Source organism: Bos indicus, chromosome 21, assembly GCF_029378745.1.
Source record: "Bos indicus isolate NIAB-ARS_2022 breed Sahiwal x Tharparkar chromosome 21, NIAB-ARS_B.indTharparkar_mat_pri_1.0, whole genome shotgun sequence".
NCBI classification, from domain to species: domain Eukaryota; kingdom Metazoa; phylum Chordata; class Mammalia; order Artiodactyla; family Bovidae; genus Bos; species Bos indicus.
This window is the reverse complement of record NC_091780.1, coordinates 27,789,815-27,810,580: the sequence shown is the minus strand read 5'-3', so window position 1 is coordinate 27,810,580 and position 20,766 is coordinate 27,789,815. Positions and strand designations below refer to the sequence as shown.

The window sequence follows — 20,766 nt, the reverse complement described above, 5'->3', positions numbered from 1 at the left end:
CTATTTTCTGGAGTCAGCTTTGGTCAGTTATATTTTCATAGAAAACAATTTACTTCGTCTAGACTTTCAGGTTCACTGGTGTAAATCTTTGTTGTTGTTTAGTCTCTCAGTTGGGTCCTACTCTTTGTGATCCCATGGACTGTAGCCCGCCAGGCTCCTCTGTCCATGAGATTTCCTGGACAAGAATACTGGAGTGGGTTGCCATTTTCTTCTCCAGGGTGTCTTCCTGACCCAGGGATTGAAACCATGTCTCCTGCATTGGCAGGGGAATTCTTTACTACTGAGTCACCTGGGAAGCCCCATAAACCTTTACAGAGTATTTTAATTTTTTCAATCTACTCAGTATCTTTAGTTGTGTGCCATTTCTTATTCCAGTTTTTTTTTTTATATCTTCTCCCTTTTTTCTTAACCATACCTGTCTTTGGATTTCATTGGTATTTTTGCTTAATTCAGCAACTTTCTTTTTTTCTGTTTTATATTTTATTAATATATTTTAATTTGCATTCATTCCTTCCATACACTTTGTATGGGGTTTTTGTGTTATTTTTATTGACTCAATTTGGAAGTGTTTGACCATTTTCAATCTTCCTTGTATTTCAATAAATTCATGAAGAGTATACGTTTTTCTCTGAGCATTGTTTTTCATGGTATCCTACAGGTTTTGGTAAGTAGAACTTTTATTGATATTCATTTCTAAACAGTTTATAATTTCCTCCTTAATCCAAGAGTTATTTATAAGCATATTTTAAGTTGCCTAGATACAGACTTTTGTTATTGTGGTTATATTAGTCTCATTGATTTCTAGTGTTACTCTTTGCGTGTAGACTATATGATTTCCAATATCTAGAACTTGTTGAGATTGAAAATCTCAAAAGAATTGGGGAATAATGCCAGGTGGAATTTTGTTAATGATTCATATGTGTGGAAACAAATGTATTTTCTCAGTTTGTTGGGCACAATTATGTACTTCTCTGCAGGAGACCTGGGCGCGATCCCTGGGTTGGGAAAATCCCCTGGAGAAGGGAAAGACTACCCACTCCAGAATTCTGGCCTGGAGAATTCCCTGGACTGTATAGTCCATGGGGTCACAAAGAGTCAGACAGGACTGAATGACTTTCGCTTTCAGCATGCTGTCAGATCAAATTTAGTAATTTTATTATTCAATTTGCTTCTGTATGTACTAATATTTTCAAGTTAATTTCTCACCGAGCTGTGTTTAGAGGCTCTTACTGTGATTTGTGATTGTGAATGGATTCATTTCTTCTTAACTTCCAGTTCATATCTTTTGTTATTTTATTGGGTTGCTTCTCTTTTATTTGTTGCTTTGTGTCTGTTCATGCACTTTAGGGAAATGAACCCTTTGTTGGTTATTTTCTGTCTATAGCAATATTAAAATTATTTTATGAGAAGTTGCATACAATTCATATTTTAATAACATACTATGGAAAGGTAGGATTAACGGGGTTTCCATTCAGGACCTCCCTGGCAGACTCCAATGGTTAGGACTGCGCTTCCACTGCAGGGGGCATAGGTTTGATCCCTGGTCAGGGAACTAAGGTCCTGAATGTTTTGTAGTGTAGCAAAAAAAAAAAAAGCTTTCTGTTTTACAATATTTCATTAGTCCTTAGTGGATTTTTATTTGACTTGATATAATCTTGAAAATAAAGCTACATTTCTTTTTTAATTTCAATATTCCCTAAATGACTGAAACTGCAGTTTTACTGGGACAAATTAGAACAAAAACATTTAAATTCCAGGCAAGATATGATAGTTTCAATAAAAATATCAGAACACCTCATAACGAAGTTATAAAACTTGGTTTAGTCATGAACTACTTGCCACAAGAATTGAAGACTCAGGCTCCACCCCCTTTTCCACCCCATGCCCAGCCTCATGTGAATGTGGGCAAATTATTCAGACTTTAAGCCACAACTTCCTCATCTGACTGACTAGAAGACATTAACAACCCCTCAGGATCTGTGAGAATAAAAGAAGGTCACTGATGAGAAAGCTATTTGCAAAAAAGCAGAGATCCATTTCTGTTATCCTATTGGGTACTGGGTCCTCAGCCTGGAATAGTCTGTTCAGTTCAGTTTAGTCACTCAGTCGTGTCCAACTCTTCCCGATCCCATGGACTGCAGCACACCAGGCTTCCCTGTCCGTCACCAACTCCTGGAGGTTACTCAAACTCATGTCCATCAAGTCGGTGATGCCATCCAACCATTTCATCCTCTGTCATTTTCTTCTCCTCCTGCCCTCAATCTTTTCCAGCATCAGGGTCTTTTCAAATGAGTCAGGTGGCCAAAGTTCTGGAGTTTCAGCTTCAGCATCAGTCTTTCCAATGGATATTCAGGACTGATTTCCTTTAAGATTGACTGGTTGGATCTCCTTGCAGACCAAGGGACTCCCAAGAGTCTTCTCCAACACCACAGTTCAAAAGCATCAATTCTTCCACACTCAGCTTTCTTTATAGTTCAACTCTCACATCCACACATGACTACTGGAAAAACCATAGCTTTGACTAGATGAACCTTTGTTGGCAAAGAAATATTTCTGCTTTTTAATAGGCTGTCTAGGTTGGTCATAGCTTTTCTTCCAAGGAGCAAGTGTCTTTTAATTTCATGGCTGCAGTCACCATCGTCAGTGATTTTGGAACCCCCCAAAATAAAGTCTGTCACTGTTTCCATTGTTTCCCCATCTATTTACCATGAAGTGATGGGACCAGATGCCATGATCTTAGTTTTCTGAATGATTACATGCCACATGCATGTTTCACCACCAGTTCTTCCAGTCATGAATGCCTTCCTTTAGGATTCTGCTCTATTATTAGGATGACCCCTCATAATCCCTTGGAAATGGAAAGCATTGGCCTTCCATTTGTAACACATACATGAGAAGACAAATCTCTTTCAAAATAGAACTCCTGCTTCCTTAAACTATTGGTAGACGTGTGTGCATACTCAGTCGTGTCCGATTCTTTGAGATCACATGGACTGTAGGCCTTCAGGCTCCTCTGTCCATGGGAATTCTTCAACCAAGAATACTGGAGTGAGTTGCCATTTCCTCCTCCAGGGGATCTTCCCAATCCAAAGATCAAACCCCTGTCTCCTGCATCTCCTGCATTGGCAGGTGGATTCTTTACCACTGAGCCACCTGGGAAGCCCAAACCATTGGTAGAAAACCAAGATAATTTTCCTCCACCTCCTTCTACATCTTTCCTATTAATCTCTGGTTCAGAGTGTTGGTATTTAAAGACATCCCTCAGGAAATCACTTTTGCGCTTTATCTCTCCCATGGGGTGATTTGGATTGAAGTGTTTTCTTTGTGTTCAGTTTTGCAGCTTCTCTTCAATTTTTAGAGGCTTATGGAAACAAACAAACAAACAAACCTGCCAACCCAGGAGTATAAGCTTCAAACAGTAGTATGCCTTTTCAGCTCATTTGATCTTCAGTGGTTTACTTCTCATAATAAACATGTGCATCTTTTCAAAAGAATTCATAAGATGGGTGGACACATAGATGTACTTAAGAAGTCTCTCTGTTCCTGCAGACAGAGAGGTTTCCCTTCTTCCAGTTGGTCCTGAAACCCTTTACTGGCAGGACCACGGTAAGGGTGTTTATCTCCCCTCAGGATGACGAGCCGCCAGCCAAAGGGAAGAAAAAGAAGAAAAAGAAAAAGGAGGAGGAGTTGGACATTGATGTGGACGACCCGGCCGTGAGTCGATTCCAGTACCCCTTCCACGAGCTGATGGTGTGGGCTGTGCTGATGAAACGCCAAAAGATGGCGGTCTTCCTCTGGCAGCGGGGGGAGGAGAGCATGGCCAAGGCCCTGGTGGCATGCAAGCTCTACAAGTCCATGGCCCACGAGTCCTCCGAGAGTGAGCTGGTGGACGACATCTCCCAGGACCTGGACAACAACTCAAAGTGAGTGTCTGGAGGGAATGTAGAGCTCAGGGAGACCTGGTTGTCCTGAGAACCACCCCTTTTCCAGGAAGGGTGGCAAATGTGGTTCTCACTTAAGTATCATCACATTTAAAGCTTATTCATCTCTGCTTTGTCCATTGTGTCAATATATTTCCTTCTGTCTTTCTGAGGCATTTCTGGACTGTCATTGTTTTTGTTGACTGTCTTCTTGTGCAAACTATGGAAATGCAATTTTTCATTAATTAATTTTTATGGGAGTATAATTGCTTCACAATGTCATGTTACTTTCTGCTTTATAGCAAAGAGAATCAGTTACACTTATACGTGTATCCCCTCTTTTTTGGATTTACTTCCCATTCAGGTCACCATAGAGCACTGAGTAGAGTTCCCTGTGCTGTACAGTAGGTTCTCATTAGTTATCTATTTTATACCTATTGGTGTATATATGTCAATCCCAATCTCCTGATTCATCTCACCCTCCCTTCCTCCTTGGCATCCATACATTTTTTCTCTATATCTGTATCTCTATTTCTGCTTTGCAAACGAGATCAACTATACCATTTTTCTAGATTCCACATATATGCATTAATACATGATATTTGTGGAAAAACAATTTTAGACAGTATATCTTTATTGAAATGTAGCTGATTTACAATGTTGTGTTAATTTCTGCTGTACAACAAAGTGTATACATATATATATGTGATTCTTTTTAATATTCTTTTCTATTATAGTTTATCATAGGATACTGAATATAGTTCCCTGTGCTATACAGTAGGACCTTGTTATTTATCCATCCTATATAAAAAAGCTTACATCTGCTAACTTCAACTACCCACCCCCTCCCTTCCTCAGTTCCAGTTGGTAATCACTGCTGTGTTCTCTATGTCCATGATTCTTTTTCTGGGAAATACAATTTAAATGCAAAGACAACAAAACAGATTTTCATAAGGAAACACATTCAGAGGAGTACAGCCTTAGTGAATCTATGCCCTTGGACTTGACCTTCCCAAGGACAGTTGGACAGGATGGCTACAGGGGGCTGGAGCTAGGTATTTCCCTACCCTCAGCTCAGTCAGGCTCTGATAAAACATCAATAGGTTGAACTCTGGTTAACTAGTTTTCCCCAGGGCAGGCTTTGTTAGGAAGAACAGAGTGCTCTGGGCATAGTTCAGAATGGACCCTCCCCAGGCTGGCAGCATGAGGGGATTCTCCTCCTGTCTTCCCTGTGAGAACTTGGTGGGGCACCTGGAGGTAACACTCCTGAAAGCGTGGACACACTTCTTTCTCTAAGCCAGGGCTCCCCAGACTTATTAATCTGCCGACTTGTCCTCATGGGGCCTCCGGAAGTCAGCCTCCAACATGGCTGAGCATGGACCCTGGCCCCTGGCTGTCCCCTTGGGGATGTCCCAGGAGCTCCCTGCTGGGAGAGGACAGGGAGTCACGGACTCTGTGTCCTGTGGCTCCGTGATGTCCCCATGGACACGGCTGTCTAACAAAGTGTGTGGCTGCCATTGCCTCACCCGCTCCCATCTGTATCTCGGCAGAGACTTTGGCCAGCTGGCTGTGGAGCTCCTGGACCAGTCCTACAAGCACGATGAGCAGATCGCCATGAAACTACTGACGTACGAGCTGAAAAACTGGAGCAATTCGACCTGCCTCAAACTTGCTGTGGCAGCCAAACACCGGGACTTCATTGCCCACACCTGCAGCCAGATGCTACTGACGGACATGTGGATGGGGAGGCTGCGGATGAGGAAGAACCCTGGCCTGAAGGTACCTGTGACGTGGCTAGGTAGTGTCAAGTGACACCTGTGGGCTCTGACTCTCTGCCTGGCTGAGCTAAACACTTTCTGTGGATTGTTTCATCCATGACTGAACAACCCCAGGAAGGAGACCCTGTGGCAATCCTTGCCTTACAGATGGAGAACCTGAACCTTTGAGATGACTCACCTAGGATCCCAGCTGTAAGGTGAAGGGCAGCACCTAAACACGGGTGGTCTAACACCAGAGCCCAGTCTGCAGCAAGACTAGCTTGTGGGCATGGAGTCCACTCTAATGAGTTGTGCACCTCTGGCCATCCACTCACCACTAAGGCAGGCACCTGAGCTCTGTGTCTATAGATTGCCTTATGACTCTGAAAGTACTTGCTATCATTTTATTATTATTTTTCATTGAAATATAGTTGATTTACAATGTTGTGTTAGTTTCAGGTATACAGCCAAGTGAATCAGTTATATATATATATGTTAGTTTCAGGTATACAGCGAAGTGAACCAGTTATATATATATATATATATGTTAGTTTCAGGTATACAGTGAAGTGAATCAGTTATATATATATATATATATATATATATATATATATATATATATATATGTTAGTTTCAGGTATACAGCGAAGTGATCAGTTATTCACTTCGCTGTATACCTGAAACTAATATAACTGATTAACTTTGCTGTATACCTGAAACTAACACAACATTGTAAATCAACTATATTTCAGTGAAAAATAATAATAAAATGATAGCAAGTACTTTGGCAACCCACTCCAGTGTTCTTGCCTGGAAAATCCCAGGGATGGGGGAGCCTGGTGGCCTGCTGTCTCTGGGGTCACAGAGTCGGACACGACTGAAGCAACTTAGCAGCAGCAGCAGCAGCATATTCCTTTTTTATGTCCTCTTCCATTATAGGTTTTTGAGCATAGTTCCCTGTAGCTGTAGCTGTAGCTACAGCTGTAGCTCACCAGGTTTCTCTGTCCATAGCATTTCCCAGGCAAGAATACTGGAGCAGGTTGCCATTTCCTTCACCACTGGATTTTCCCAACCCAGGGATAGAACCCACATTTCCTGTGTTGCAGGCAGATTCTTTACTGATGAGACACCAGAGCAGCCCATGTAATCTCTAGGTTCATTCATGTTGCTGTAAATGGCATTATTTCATTCTTTTTTATGGCTGAATAGTATTCCATTGTATATATGTACTACATCTTCTTTATCCATTTTTTTGTTGATGGATATTTATGTTGCTTCCATGTCCTGGCTATTGTTAATAGTGCTGCAATGAACAAACATTGGGGTGCATGTATCTTTTTGAGTTATAGTTTTGTTCAGATATATGGCCAGGAGTGGGCCTGCTGAATCATTTGGCAACTTTATTTTTAGTTTATTGAAGAACCTCTACGCTGAACATATCTACGAACCAGAAACAGACTCACAGACATAGAGAACAGACTTGTGGTTGCCAAGGGGGATGGGCTGGTGGGTGAGGGAAGGATTGGAAGTTTGGAATTAGGAGATGCAAACTAGCTTATATAGTATGTATAAGCAACAAGGTCCCACTGTATAGCTCAGGGGACTATATTCAATATTCTGTAATAAATCATGATGGAAAAGAATATGAAAAAGAATATATGTATAACAGAGTCAATTTGCTGTACAGCAAAAATTAAACCCAATATTGTAAATCAACTATACTTCAATAAAATTAAAAAAAAAAACAAAAACAACCAAGGTCTGGTCCAGCCTCAGCATGCAGCTGCCAAGTGGCAGAAGATAAGAAAGGCAGAGGAGCACCCCCAAGTCCACTCTGTGATCAAGTCTGCAGGTCCATATGTTCCAGCTCTTCAACCCATAAACAAACAGGGTACATATGTTCCCTGGCGGTCCAGTGGTTAAGACTTTAGGTTCCCAATGCAGAGTGCACTGGTTCAATCCCCGGTCGGGATCTAAGATCCCACATGCTACCTGGCACAGCTGAAAAAACAAAAAGTAGTTGAATATATATACTAAAAAGTAATTTTTAAACATGCCAGAATTTAAAGAGTGAGATTAAACTGTATTGTCTTCAGCAGCACTGTCCAACAGAAATAAAGCACATATGTGCTTTAAATTTAAACTTTAAATATTCTCATTACAAAAAGATTTTTAATAGCTATAAAAAGTTTTTCAAGTACATTGTAAAAAGTAAAAAAGAAACAGCTGAAGTTAACTTTTAAAACTTATTTGTTTATTTGGCAGCACCGGGTCTTAGTTCAGCATGCAGGATCTTCAGTCTTCACTGAGGCATGTGGGACCTTTCAGTTGCAGCATGTGGAATCTAGTTCCCTGACCAGGGAGAAAACCTGAGCCTCCTGCATTGGGAGCATGGATTTTTAGCCACTGGACCACCTGGGAAGTCCTGAAGTTAATTTTAATAATATGTTGATTTAAACCAGTAGGTACAAAATGTTTTGAAAAGGAAAAATATCATTAATGAGGTAGTCTATATTCTTTTTCTGTACTAAGTTTGAGATTTGGTGGGTGTTTTGCAATCTCTTCCTTTTCTTTTTTTAATCTAATGCTTTCTTTTTTGGATATAATGTCTATCCATAGGTATAAATATTTGTAAGCATCAAATTTCCTTCAAAGCATTTTTAATTTGCAACATAAATATGTAATTATTGTAAAGCCAGGATTTTTTTTTAATTTAATTCTTTGACTTGTTCATATCATATGCACATATTAAAAAATTAAAACTGTTTATGGGACTTCCCTGGCAGTCCAGTGGTTAAGACTTCACCTTTCAAGTGTGGGTTCAATCCCTGGTTCCATCCCTGGTTAAGGGGCTAAGATTCCACATGCCTCTGGGCTCCCAAACCAAAACATAATACAAAAACAATATCGTAACACATTCAATAAATACTTCGAAAATGGTGCACATCAAAAAAATAAAAATAAAAGTGTTTAAAAATGTGACAAGACTCTCTGCTAACTCCTGTCCCTCATGTGGCCTATTCCACCCAGTGGCAACCACTGATATTTGTTTCTTGTGTATATTTCCATATGTAAAGCTAATATGAATACTGTCTTTTCTTTTCGTGGTGAATTAAATATACTTACTGTTTTTCTTTTTCACAAAGGTTGACATAGTCGTTGTTATGTACCTTTTTTCCACTTCTCTGGGAACTCTTTCTGTATTACGACATAGAACATTCCTACATTCTTACCTGCTTCCCCTGTTTTCCTTTACAGTGACTGTCATAGCTCAGGCCAGTCTCGAGTGCAAGTCACTCACCCCTGGGGGTGCTACCCTCATGGCCACCATGGCTGCTCTTGGACACACATTGTGCCTCACATGTCTGCTAGGTGAACATTCAGAAGGGGAGCTGTTGGCCCCATGGGGATATGGACTTGTGATCTTGATAGCCTTTCCTTCTGTGGAAGTGTCCCCCCTGCCATTGCGCAGAGAGTTTTCCCACAATCCCACCAATATGGTGTGTGAACACACACTGGAATTTTTATAATCTAATGGTAAAAAATGAGATCTTTGCATAGTTTCTTTGAATGTCTTCCCCCCCGCCCCCGCCTTCTTTAAAGATGCTATCAGTTTCTTTATTGTTATTTTATTTTTGGCCACGCTGCACGTGGGATCTTAGTTCCCTGACCAGGGATCAAACCACTGGACCACCCAAAAAGTCCCTGAGTATCTCTTATGAGTGAAAATGAACCCATTTGCTCTAAATACAAATGTCCCTAAGTTTACTGCTTTTGCCCACTTTTTTTGCTGGGTTGTTAGAAGTTTCCTTCTGGATGTCTAGGAGATCTTTTCTAATTAGAAAGATTCGTCCTTTGCCTGTGTCAAGAGCTGCAAGTATATTTCCCATGAGTTGTTTTTTACTGTGGTGGTGATGTGTTTTGCTGTGCAGAAGTTTGTGATTTAAGTATGAAATCTATTGATCTTTGCTTTGATTGTGTCTTGATTCGGGAGCATCATTAGAAAGGCTTTCTCCTCCATTTATGAAAGAATTCTCATGTGATGATTCTTAGTTGTTTAATCGTCTCTCTATGCATCCCCCTCCCCTATTTTCTTTCATGAAATTATTGAGCTAGACAAAGTTATTCTAGTGATTGTGTGAGATATGGATCCTAAGTAATTATTTTATAGATGATCACACAGATTCTCAATACCACGCATTAAATAGTCATCTTTACTCCTCCCATTGGATGTGGTGTTTGTCTCACAAGTAATGACCTTTGTGAATTTGAATCTTTTTCTGGATTCTTCCATTCTGCTCCATTGTTTGGTCTCTTCATATACCTGTACTACACTGTTTTAAGTATTAGTGTTTTATAATATAATTTTTAGTATATGATCGAAATAGCCCCTTTGTGTTGTTCTTAATAATGGATGGCTGAGGAGAAATTTTTTTAAAAAATTAGGACTTAACATTGGAAACAGCTCAGTATTGGAGACACACAGCATAGCACTGATAAAAATGGCAAGAGTGGGACTTCCCTGGTGGTCCAGTGGTCAAAACTCCACAATTCCAATACAGGGGCTGGGGATTCGATCCCTGGCCAGAGAACTAAAATCCCACATGCTGCCCAGCATGGCTAAAAAATTAAAAAATAAAAACAGAAACGTGTTTTTAAAAAAAATGACAGAGGTCTCCATCTATAGGTTAGGCGATGCTTTTGCTGTCTAGGCTGAGCCCATGTTAAGTTCTTCTTTCTTATTTTCCCAGAAGAACAGAACCAATTTGTTTATTTTATAGAATCAACACACATGATTGAGAATGAGGACTGGTAAATCAGAATCTGTAATACAGAGATCAGGATTTCTATATTACATTCTTGAGGCAGAATTCCTACTTCTTCAGAAAACCTTTGGGTTTTTTTTTTCTTTTTTTGTTTTTTAATGTTTTTTATTATTGTGATAAAAGTCACATAATATAAAAGATACTATTTTAGCCTTATCTAACTATACAGCTCAATGGCACTAAGTACATTCACAAATCCTTCTTTCAGGGGTCACATTCATCTTCCAACTCTTGGCCCATATATTCACATCTAAGTTATTTCTATTTAAAATATTTTGGTCTAATTAATTAATTTTTACCTACTATATTTTACTTTAAAAAACTACCTGCTTTGAAACTCAATATAAGATCTTCACTTTTTAAGTTAGGATTCCACACCATCCTGCTTGCTGTTCATCTTGAACAATGTGTGGTTGTTCACATTTCTCAGTGTCTGCAGTTCTATCCATGTACCAAACCGAATAAGCCACAGACCATCAGAGCAGAGACAGGGCTGCTAGCTTACTGAGGAATGCTGAAGCTCGTCATTTAAAATTTTACCTATACTGGGAAAAATTTCACGAGTTCTCATAGCTTAAAAATCCACTTTTCTCATCATACCTAGGTTATCATGGGGATTCTTCTCCCCCCAACCATCTTGTTTTTGGACTTTCGCACCTATGATGACTTCTATCAGACATCCAAGGAAAATGAGGATGGCAAAGAAAAAGAAGAGGAGAATATGGTCAGTGATACCCCCAACCATCAACCCTCATCTTCAAAATGGTTGCTATTTCTCTTGCCGTGAATTTAGACACTGAAGGAATACAGAACATTTGAGGTTGAACATCGTAATGTATTTATTTGTTTTCCTTATACCTTCATTGGTGAAATGTCTATTCAAATCTTTTACGTCTTTTCTCTTTTTTTAATTTATTTTTTATTGAAGGATAATTGCTTTACAGAATTTTGTTGTTTTCTGTCATTAGCCATTGGAAAAATTCAATTATTAATAAATCACAATAATATGTCAAAAGAAAAAGAATATAGAACATTTTTATAATCCTTGATTTGGGAAGGTGCCTGTCTGTTGATTGTGGGGCTAGGGTCCCGGGAGTTTCCCATCTGGCAGCCTGCTTGCCATGTGCTCTGCTCTGTTTTCAGGATGCGAATGCAGATGCCAGCTCCAGAAAGGGGGACGAAGAGAACGAACACAAAAAGCAACGAAGTGTCCCCATTGGGACCAAGATCTGTGAATTCTACAACGCCCCCATCGTCAAGTTCTGGTTTTACACAGTAAGACCTCCCTTAGCATGTTTTAGATGTGTGAGAATCAAGAAGAATGATTCTTCTTCTTCAAAAAAGTCCTCTTAAAAAAATCAATGGATTAAGATGAATTATGCAAATAGAAGTGAGACTAAGATCCTTAATTAAATTGTATAACATCCCTAATATGCAGAATCTAAAAAGAAATGATACAAATGACCTTACTTACAAAACAGAAAGAGATCCACAGACTTAAAAAACAGACTTGTGGTTACCAGAGGGGAAGGATCGGGGGAAGGGATAGTTAGGGAGTTTGGGATGGACATATACACACTGCTATATTTAAAATGAATAACCAAAAAAGACCTACCATATAGCACAGGGAAAATTCTGCTCAATTTTACGTGGCAGCCTGGATAGGAGGGGAGTTTGGAGGAGCATGGATACATGTATATGTATGGCCAAGTCCCTTTGATGTTTACCTGGAACTATCACAACATTATTAATCAGCTATACTCCAATGTAAAATAAAAAGTTAAAAAAATCAGTGGATTAAAATGAATTATGCACATGAAGTGGGACTAAGTCAGATCTTCAACTAAAATTGGACCTAGATAGATAATGTTTATATACAGGAATGTGATCATTCTAGACCAAATATACCATTTCATAAAGCCAAATAATCATATTCTATTTCCTTAAGAAGAAGGATTTTTCAAATGTCTTATAGTAATACACACTTAGGAAAATACAGTTCTAGTCCAACAATGAATAAAGATGACTCATATTGAGACAGCAAGCTCACAAATGCCATTTTTCAGAAGACTGATGGGATCACTCAAAGTGGAGTTGAATCCAAAGCATGAAATCCTGGATTTGAGGAACGAATCAAGGTCTCCGAACTGTGGCCACATACTCTCATCCAGCCCTATCTGTGGCCACTGTCTGGACGACTCTAGGAGGGCACTGTGCCTGGAGCAAGAATGGTCCAGTCTTACACGTGCAGATGGGCAGGAGAAGTGGGGCAAAGAGACTGGAGCAATTTGGAAGGTTCTGAAGGAAACTGGGCTGGTTGTGGGTGGTCCTAGTAGGGATGGTGGGCACACTGTGCCTCCCGAAATCACTGCAGTCTTTGGGAGGGTCAAGACTACTCATGAAGTCCCAGGTACCAGGGCACAGCCCATCTCAGGCAGATCCTGGCCATTAGTGGTTCCATTAGTGACTGGGTGTGAGCAGGTGATGGAAACTGAGGAGCCAGGTCCAAGGCCATGGACAGGGCGATGGATGTGGGTAGGCAGAAGGTGGAGGCAGAGTTCTGGGGCACAGCACCCCCGGGGCTACATGGGGACCCAGGCCAGTGAGAGCCTGGACACCCAACCTCTTGGTAGCCACACCTGAAGCCACAGCTGTCCATCTGTTCTGGTCAGAACCAGCTGAGGCCCAGGTGGTTCTGAGCCCAGGCCCAGAACCTGAGGTCAAGTGGATAAAGAGGGTGGGGCCAGGAGGATGACAAGCCTTGGGTGTCTCCCCAGGGCCTCTAAATGTAGCCTGCAGATGTAGGAGAGGGGGTCGCATGCTTTTACAGCTCAGGAGACGCAGATTCAATCCCTGGGCTGGGAAGATCCTCTGGAAAAGGAAATGGCAACCCACTTCAGTATTCTTTTCCTGGAGAATCTCATGGGCAGAGGAGCCTGGAAGGCTAGAGTCCATGGGGTTGTAAAGAGTTGAACATAACTGACGTGACTGAGTACAAGGGGTTCCCAATGCAACTCAACTTTGAGAACTCTTGCTCTAATCCTCCTGCAAAGACTAGAAATGGGATGCTGACTGTATCCTGGTAAAAAACCAATCAGGAAGGGGCCATCAAAAAAAAAAAAAAAGACTAGGAATCACAAATGATCAATTGCTAGCACACACCTTACCCACACCACCAAAACTTCAGAAGGGGCCTAGACCAGAGGGGTAAGGGCTAAAGCTGGATTCTTCATCTTTGGAGTGAATCAACCTCACTCATCTTCAGATTACCTTCCTCAACCTCGTACCTCACTCCTGTATCACTCAACTCTATGTGCCTCAAAGATAGGGACCCTGTTGTGGGTGCAGCACACCACAGACAAATGGATGCTAATTAAGGGGCCTCAGGACCACCCGCTGGGTGTGCTGGGCAGATTCCCCATCGTCACCCTCCCCCTTTTTGAAACTCCCCTGTCCATTAGCAGTGGGAAGATTCAAGAAGGAAATTAGCAATGCAGGGAGGAGTCAGTAACATTTTCCAATTTCCAGGAATGTAGAAGGCATACCAGTATACTACTCAAAGTTTCTCTATTTATCATAATTTTGTGCAACTTCATAATTTCCCCATGAAGCTGATGTGCGTGCATGCGTATGTGTATGACTCTTTGCAACCCTGTGGATGGTAGCCCACCAGGCTCCTCTGTCCATGGGATTTCCTACAGAAGAATACTGGAGTGGGTTGCCATTTCCTCTTCCAGCAGATCTTCCTGACCCAGGGATCAAACATGAGTCTCCTGCATCTCTTGCATTGGCAAGCAGATTCTTTACTGCTGAGCCATAAGGGAAGCCCCATGAAGCTAACAGTAGTAACAAATATACTTTCATTTAGAGAATGGACTTTCAGCGTGCATGTTATGCTAAAGTACAAAATGCCTCCCAACCTGCCTTAAGGTTCTCTGACTGCACCTGTGATGTGAGTGGAAGGTTTCCTCTAATAGAGTCAGTGCACCTAAAAGTGAAAATTTGTTTTAGAAGATGTGTCCCCCTGTAAACAGGGTTTCAGAGCTTTTCCGGGCTGTCGATCTCTGTCTTTCAGATATCCTACCTGGGGTACCTACTGCTGTTCAACTACGTCATCCTGGTGCGGATGGAGCGCTGGCCTTGCCTCCAGGAGTGGATCGTCATCTCCTACATCCTGAGCCTGGCCTTGGAGAAAATTCGCGAGGTGATGCTCTGAAGACCTGTCCCAGCCCCACCCACCAATGACTTCAATTCAGATGTAGATTCTTTATTTATTTATTTGAATTCTTTTTGGCCACAAGGCATGCAGGATTTTAGTTACCCAACAGGGATTGAACTTGTGCCCCCTACAATGGGAATACAGTGTCCTAACTGCTGGATCACCAGAGAAGTCCTCAGATATTGCTTCTTATTGCAAAAATGAGTCATGTAAATCCCAAGTGCCCTGGATGTTTTCTTTCCGGGTGTCACAATCCCAAGTTGATTCTGTTCCCTTGCAGATTTATATGCCTTCTGTTTCAAACTGAAACTGAACTTGGAAATCAGAACACAAAGCAGAGTAGATGGTGTTTAGTGATAAAAACAAGTCTGAGGGCCTGTAAAAGCAGCAGGAATTCTGCCAGGTACCTGAGATAAACACCTGACTCCAACTGGGTACAAATTGGGGCTCCATTTTCTGGGAGTTGAACGTAGACAGGGAGATGTAGGAGATGACATTTTTCTTGTAACTTAGGACTTTGAACCACCCTCTCCTAGCTGGGTCTCCCTCCATCTGAGGTGGGGATTCTTGTGCAAGTGGTTTATTAAAGGAGAGCTTTCAGGAGAGAGGGGAGAAGGAGCAGGGTGGTCAGGCCGGAGAGGGGACAGGGCTGAGGGAGGTGTGGCTTCAGTGGAATCTGTCCCTGGCCTCATTGGCAGGGGACTCTGAGTGTATTCAGTACTGTAGAGTCTGTTCCATCTTGACCAAAGGGACCTGAGTTTCATACCCACATGAGTCAGCCAGCGGGGCCTCTGGGTAAGGGCTCCCATTGCCCAAGGGGGCAGGTGGGAGGGAACAGTGGCCCTTGCAGCAGGTGGGGGCTGGGCACCTCCACCCAGAGGAAGCCTCCAGCTCTTCTGGGTAGGCTTCCGGCACATCTGCTGCAAACCCAGGAAACAGGGTTTTCAACTAAGTGTTGGAAAAGGACAGACACCAGTTCATGCACGATTCATATCACGGGGACTTGAAACTCACGTATCTGAGAGGGCAGCCTTTGCAGGTGGCAGAAAAAGTGTGGGCCAGGTCCTTTTCTTTCTAATATCACCTACAGGTTTCAGCTCATTATATCAGCTTATAAAGGGAAAGCTTACATCCAAGGAAATGGCAACCCACTCCAGTATTCTTGCCTGGGAAATTCCATGGACAGAGGAGCCTGGCAGGCTACAGTCCATGGGGTCGCAAGGAGTTGGGCACAACTGCACGACTAAATAGCAACAATACACCCAAGAAGAAATGAACTTGAGGTAACACACAGCAGATTTCGTATTCTTTCTCCCACTGATAGAGAAACAGTATTATTTATTTTGCAATATATTTTTTTGTATTGACCCTTTCACTGAACTGAAAAATTATTACTGGCAACTTCTTCCCAGGAGAGCTAATTAGATGCTGTCAGTCTGATGACAGCCCCAAATGAAAAGTGCCAGGTCTAAAATGTTACAACTTCTTTTTTTTTCTGGCTGGGCTTCATTCAAACTCTGCGCATGCTACAACAGGGACTTCCCAAGTGGCCTGCGTGCCATCTCTAGTGCCACTGTGAGCTCACTGAGCACCAGCCCTATGCTAAGACACTGTTCTTTACTGCAAAGAGCCCACTGTCCTTGCCCCCCACCCTCAGTTATAGGAAAGAGAGCAGCAGGCATAAGTCAGAGCACATGAGTTTTTAAATTAGTGAATGCCTTCTGAGTTGGCTTATGAATAGCCACCACCCCATTCCACCCTTGGGGTCCCCAGGACCTACCAAGAAACTCCATAACTAAAGGGGCGCCACCTTTAAAGACCCCACCCTGCTGCACACCGCAGCTGCACCTATGTTTGCTTTGTGTGTGCCCCTGCATGCTGCTTGTTAAATATTTTCAGTTTTACTAGAGGAGAGACATCACTTTGCTGACAAAGGTGTGTGTGTGTTAGTCACTTAGTCATGTCCAACTCTTTATGACCCCATGGACTGTAGCCTACCAGGCTCCCCTGTCCATGGAATTCTCCAGGCAAGCGTACTAGAGTGGGTTGCCATTCCTTTCTCCAGGGGATCTTCCCAACCCAGGGATTGAACCTGTGTCTCCTGCATTGCAGGCATATTCTTACCCTTTGGGCCACTAGGAAAGCCTCTGAGAAAGTGTTCTTTTAAGCTGCGGTAACTTTGAAAGGGTAAGATCTCAAGCAGGAGAAAATGAAGCTCAGCTTTCCCCTGACTTCTCATCTCCGAGTTACAAAGGAATCTGGGCTGAGTTACCCATTCTATCCCAGTCCCTCCATCTCCTGTGGGTGGACGCCCCTCTGTGGGACCACATAGGTTTATCTCTGCTCTAGGGTTTTCCTCCTGGACTAACTCTGGAACACGGGCTCACTGGCACATGTCCAGAGAATTGGAAAAGGGGTCAAAAGGCAGCTGCTTTCATTACGACCAGAGGGACATAACTCAGAAGGCATTTCCTGAGAGTTTGTGAAACTAGGAATCCAAAGGAGTCTTGTGGAATTTCCCTTTCTAGATATTTTATCTGCCTAAGAAGATGAGTACTTAGAAATCTCGAGCAGGAAAGGGGACCAGATGCCCTGGAATGCTGCTGTGCTGTGCTTAGGTGCTCAGTCATGTTTGACTCTTTGTGACCCCATGGACTGTAGCCCACCAGGCTCTTCTGTCTGTGGGATTCTCCAGGCAAGAATACTGGAGCAGATTTCCATGCCCTCCTCCAGGGGATCTTCCCAACCCAGGGATCGAACCCAGTTCACCCACATTGCAGGCAGATTCTTTACTGTCTGAGCCACTACGGTTCAGGGGAAGCCCCTGGAATGCTGCTCCAGCCCTCCATACCCAGGATTCTAAGGTGAAGCTTCTAAAACCACTCTCCCTGCTTTTGTTGTTGTTGTTGTTGTTGTTGTCATTGTTTGGCATTTCTTTTCAGATCCTCATGTCAGAACCGGGTAAACTAAGCCAGAAAATAAAAGTTTGGCTGCAGGAGTATTGGAACATCACAGACCTTGTGGCCATTTCCATGTTCATGATCGGAGCCATCCTTCGCCTCCAGAAGCAGCCTTACATGGGCTACGGCCGCGTGATCTACTGCGTGGACATCATCTTCTGGTACATCCGTGTCCTGGACATCTTTGGTGTCAACAAGTACCTGGGACCCTACGTGATGATGATCGGAAAGATGGTTAGTGCTGATGGCTCATGAAGAAATGCAAGCACAGAGGCTGTTGGTTAGGACCTGGGGCCAGGCCTCAGGCATGACTCTGTGATGTTTCATTTGATCTTTCCCCAGCAATTGGTTTCTTACAGGAAATGTTCTTTGCTTTAAGCTCTTCTACATATTGATCACGTAATTAAATCCAGTTGACAAACAAGAGTTAAGGGCCTACTGTATGTATATATATTTCTGTCAATAACCCAATGGTTAATCTCCTAACATGTTGAAGAAGCCAGAGACAAACAAGTGGGTCCAGTCACTCCCCCACCGCAGCTCCAGACAGTTTTCAGATCACACACTCTAGACTGGAGTAACCTATAACTTGCTCAGTGCTCAGTCCTGGTTGACTGAAATACCATGGACTGTAGCCCACCAGGCTCCTCTGTCTGTGGAATTTTCCAGGCAAGAATACTGGAGTGGGTGGCCATTTCCTTCTCCAGGGTATCTTCTCAACCCAGGGATTGAATCTGCATCTCCTGCATTCCGCATCTCCTGCATTGTAGGCAGATTCTTCATTGAGTGGACACAGGCAATGCAGGTGATGAGGTCAAGACAAATCCATGGCAACATTTATCCAGAAGAGGCTATAAAATATGAAACTAAGAATGAACCATCCTTACATCACTTAAAATAGTCTCAGTGTTAGGACTGGTCCTAAAAGACAGGACATCTTTCAAGCTTAGGAATAACTCTGTATGGCAAGTGGTTTTGAGGGAAGGGACATATAGTCTAGGCAGTCCCAGTCAGGGCTCTCATCTTCAGGGATGTTCAAAATTAAGAATTACACAAAGCCAGTATCCATAGTAACCAGAGCATTACTCACTGTAACGACTCACCATTTGTATAATGAATGAACATTAGTACACACTCTCAACTCACCATCTTGTTATCCCCTTAGACATCTCCTCTTCTTACCCCTGAGTTTCTCTTACAAATTCCTGTTTTCCCATAATGGTTCCCTTTCTCTACTTGCAGTTGTAGTTACTAGAGGAATTTGTTTATGGGTAACAAGAGAGGAGGGGCTTCACTGGTGGCTCAGATGGTAGAGAAGCCGCCTGCAATGCTAGAGACCTGAGTTCGATCCCTGTGTGTTGGGAAGATCCTCTGGAGAAGGGAATGGCTACCCATTCAAGTATTCTTGCCTGAAGAATTCCATGGACAGAAAAGGCTGGTGGGGTCCAGTCTGTGGGGTCGCAAACAGTCAGAAATGACTGAGCAACTAACACACACACGAGAGGAGAAGAAAGATTGAGAGCAGGAGATGGGAATCGCAATATTCTAGAATAAGGTGTATGTGTTGCATGGAATACAAGAACTAGTAGCCCATGGAGGGGAGGGAGAGGGGGAAAGAAGCTTCCTCCATCCTAATTAAGCACTCATGAAGTCTCTGAGGGGAGCACACAGTAATGAACCAGGTGGACCTGGCTCATTTCCTCTCTCCTCAGATGATTGACATGCTGTATTTCGTGGTCATCATGCTAGTGGTGCTGATGAGTTTTGGAGTAGCCCGTCAAGCCATCTTGCATCCAGACGAGGAGCCTTCTTGGAAACTGGCCCGGAACATCTTCTACATGCCCTACTGGATGATCTACGGGGAGGTGTTTGCAGACCAGATAGACCGTAAGAATAGAATTCATAGTAAGATTCTCTTCCCTGCTTCCCAAGGCAGATGATCAGTTCCAAATTAATGGAAGAGCCTGTGTTAATTTGGGAGTAAAGTATTTTTTATTCTGTCATAGGCATCCAATTATTTTATGAAGAAATCAGTGCAGATTATGAAATACAAATTTTTTGAGATGCCTATCTTCTACTCTGAGAACCATTCCCTGGAATTCTGAGACTCACATCCCTTGAGCACATTCTACACATGAATGTGGTCCCAATGCCAACATTCTAATTTTTCTTCAACCTAAATCTCTTTCTGCCCTGAGATAGAGCTTGTGGTGTTATTTCAGCCAAATGAGACAGTGAGCATGAAGGTGACTAGTGCCTTGTGTCATCCCGTTCTTCAGGCTTCACAACTCCTTGTCCATGTAGCTGTGCATCTCCTCCTCACTCCTGAGGTGCTAGTTTTGTATTATCAACAGTAATATGGATGTTAGCCGAGGAGATGAGCTGCAATCTTACATGGATTTCTGGGGAATGCAGGCCCCAGCTCTGCCCAAGCTGAGTTGGTAGGTCACAGTGTCTCTTGTGTTGTAGGGAAGTGAAGTTCAAATGAGCTTACATGATTTCACCTGGACAGTTACTGCATTACCAGTGAACAAGTATCTTCAGACCCATATTCATATTCGCACCACATATTTCAATTTGCATATTGTGTTCTGTCAAAAAGTGCCAGGTACAGTACCATGGCTACTACTTCCAGTAGAAGCAGAAGCTTCTTTAGAATAGAAGGTTTTGAACATTTTTGCATTGTAGGAGATGCAGGGTTGTTCAGTGTATCTTTATTAGGTGAGACTGATAACCAGTTCACACAAATGCCTTCCATCTACTGCATCTTGTCATGTGATTCAGACCACATTTTTATCATGATTATCTCAGAGTCAATTAGTGGATGTGTTTGTAGCTTGGTAAACCAGAACATGAAAATCTAATTTGGTTTCAAAAGAATATTAGCTTCAGTAAACATACATAAATGTGGAAAAAGTCCCTGGATCTAGACATAAGTTGTAATATTTTTTAATTAAATTGGGTAGAAACAGAAAATGAAGAGGCAAACTTGAGGTTATTTTCAGTAACAGTGGGAAATGTAGATTTTCAATTCTTGATCTCATTACTTCATAGTAATTTTGCATTTATTTGTGCTGACAAGGT

General features: G+C 42.3%; 1 protein-coding gene across 1 annotated transcript in view; it reads left to right on the top strand.

The window, feature by feature from the left end:
• Nucleotides 1-20,766, top strand: part of TRPM1 (transient receptor potential cation channel subfamily M member 1) — a 63,735-nt gene that overhangs the window by 27,355 nt on the left and 15,614 nt on the right. Inside the window, exons 16-22 of the mRNA XM_070775930.1 lie at nt 3,631-3,923; nt 5,471-5,699; nt 11,108-11,227; nt 11,647-11,778; nt 14,579-14,707; nt 17,665-17,916; nt 19,395-19,569. Coding sequence (XP_070632031.1) covers nt 3,631-3,923; nt 5,471-5,699; nt 11,108-11,227; nt 11,647-11,778; nt 14,579-14,707; nt 17,665-17,916; nt 19,395-19,569 — 1,330 coding nt within the window. The remainder of the gene's footprint in view (nt 1-3,630; nt 3,924-5,470; nt 5,700-11,107; nt 11,228-11,646; nt 11,779-14,578; nt 14,708-17,664; nt 17,917-19,394; nt 19,570-20,766) is intronic.